The 1,232-nt window shown below is 43.8% G+C and overlaps 1 protein-coding gene across 1 annotated transcript in view; it reads right to left on the bottom strand.

Annotated features, from left to right (window-relative positions):
- The window catches only part of LOC101856289 (flavin reductase (NADPH)), a gene marked incomplete at its 3' end in the record, with an annotated part of 13,112 nt that overhangs the window by 2,734 nt on the left and 9,146 nt on the right, over positions 1 to 1,232 (bottom strand). The window contains 1 exon segment of the mRNA XM_005107078.3: positions 35 to 839. Within this exon segment, the coding sequence (XP_005107135.2) occupies positions 35 to 169 (135 nt within the window).

Genomic DNA, 1,232 nt, shown 5'->3' with positions numbered 1-1,232 from the left:
ACACACACACACACACACCTGCCGCATGCCTCACCTGTAACTTATCACTTTTCGCCGTCACTTTCTCGGGGCTCCTGGCCAGAGCGATGACCTCATGACCCCGGTCCAGAGCCTCGCTTATCACCAGCTGACCGGTTGGCCCAGTGGCACCCAACACCAGTAGCTTCATCTTCCAATTACAAGTTCCACACACAAGTGTTGATGTTCCACACACTCACACACAAGTCTTAGTGTTGATGTACGCTCGCTGGGTATCCTCTTAATGAAGTAGAATCCCTAGCAGCCGGATAATAACGTTTACCGTGTTATAAACGTGTTCTTATCAAAAGAGTTTCTTCTGTACGTATAGATTTATAATATTTTCTTTTCACGACTTTTTATAGAACTTTTTGTTGTTTGTTTGAATAGGTGTTTTACGGCACTATCGACTCAGATTTTGGTCATTTTAAAACTTAAATGATATTAATATAATAACAACAACTATGTATGTTTCTCAGGGAGTTGTAATTGTTTTTCAGATCGGTGTCAGTGATCAAGTCTATTACCGAATTACCAGAAGACAATAGTAACAGAATTCGTATTAAGTGGGTTTCTCTATCTGCTCAACCCCCAGGCAAGCACAGGAAGGTTGCTAGTGGTAACGAGAACTGGGCGATCACGTGACGTAAACAAACAGAGCACGTGATGTCAACAAAGAGATCACGTGAAGTAAACAAAGAGATCACGTGATGTAAACGTTCCAGTGGTGCATCAGTCAGTGACACACACAGAGGCAAAGGTCGGTTTGTCAAAGGTCGGTTGGTCAAAGGTCGGCTCTCCTCGTCTTATGTGGCTTGTGGCTGGGGAGAGGACCAGAACAGATGCATCATCATCTTGCCGTGTCTGGAGTTTTACGGTGAGTTCAGACTGTTTCCGTTACATTGAGAGTTTGATTGTTTGTTTGTTGGTTTGTTTGTTTGTTTGTTTGTTTGTTTGTTTGTTTGAGTAAAGAGAAGCACATCGACACAATAATGGTCATTTAGAGGAGGGGGAAAAAGGTAAGACAGACAAACAGAAACAGCAGAGGGGAAAGTAAAGAAGTAGGACCAACCAGTGACACTCTCCAACCATACACCCAGACAGAAACAGCAAAGGGGAAAATGAAGAAGTAGTACCTACCAGTGGCACCCTCCAACCACCCACTCACACGAAAGTGTAGGTTACTCATGCCAAAGATCTTAGGCCCACGCGCT

Source organism: Aplysia californica, unplaced genomic scaffold (genome assembly GCF_000002075.1).
Source record: "Aplysia californica isolate F4 #8 unplaced genomic scaffold, AplCal3.0 scaffold00573, whole genome shotgun sequence".
NCBI lineage: Eukaryota > Metazoa > Mollusca > Gastropoda > Aplysiida > Aplysiidae > Aplysia > Aplysia californica.
This window is presented reverse-complemented; position numbering and strand designations above follow the sequence as displayed.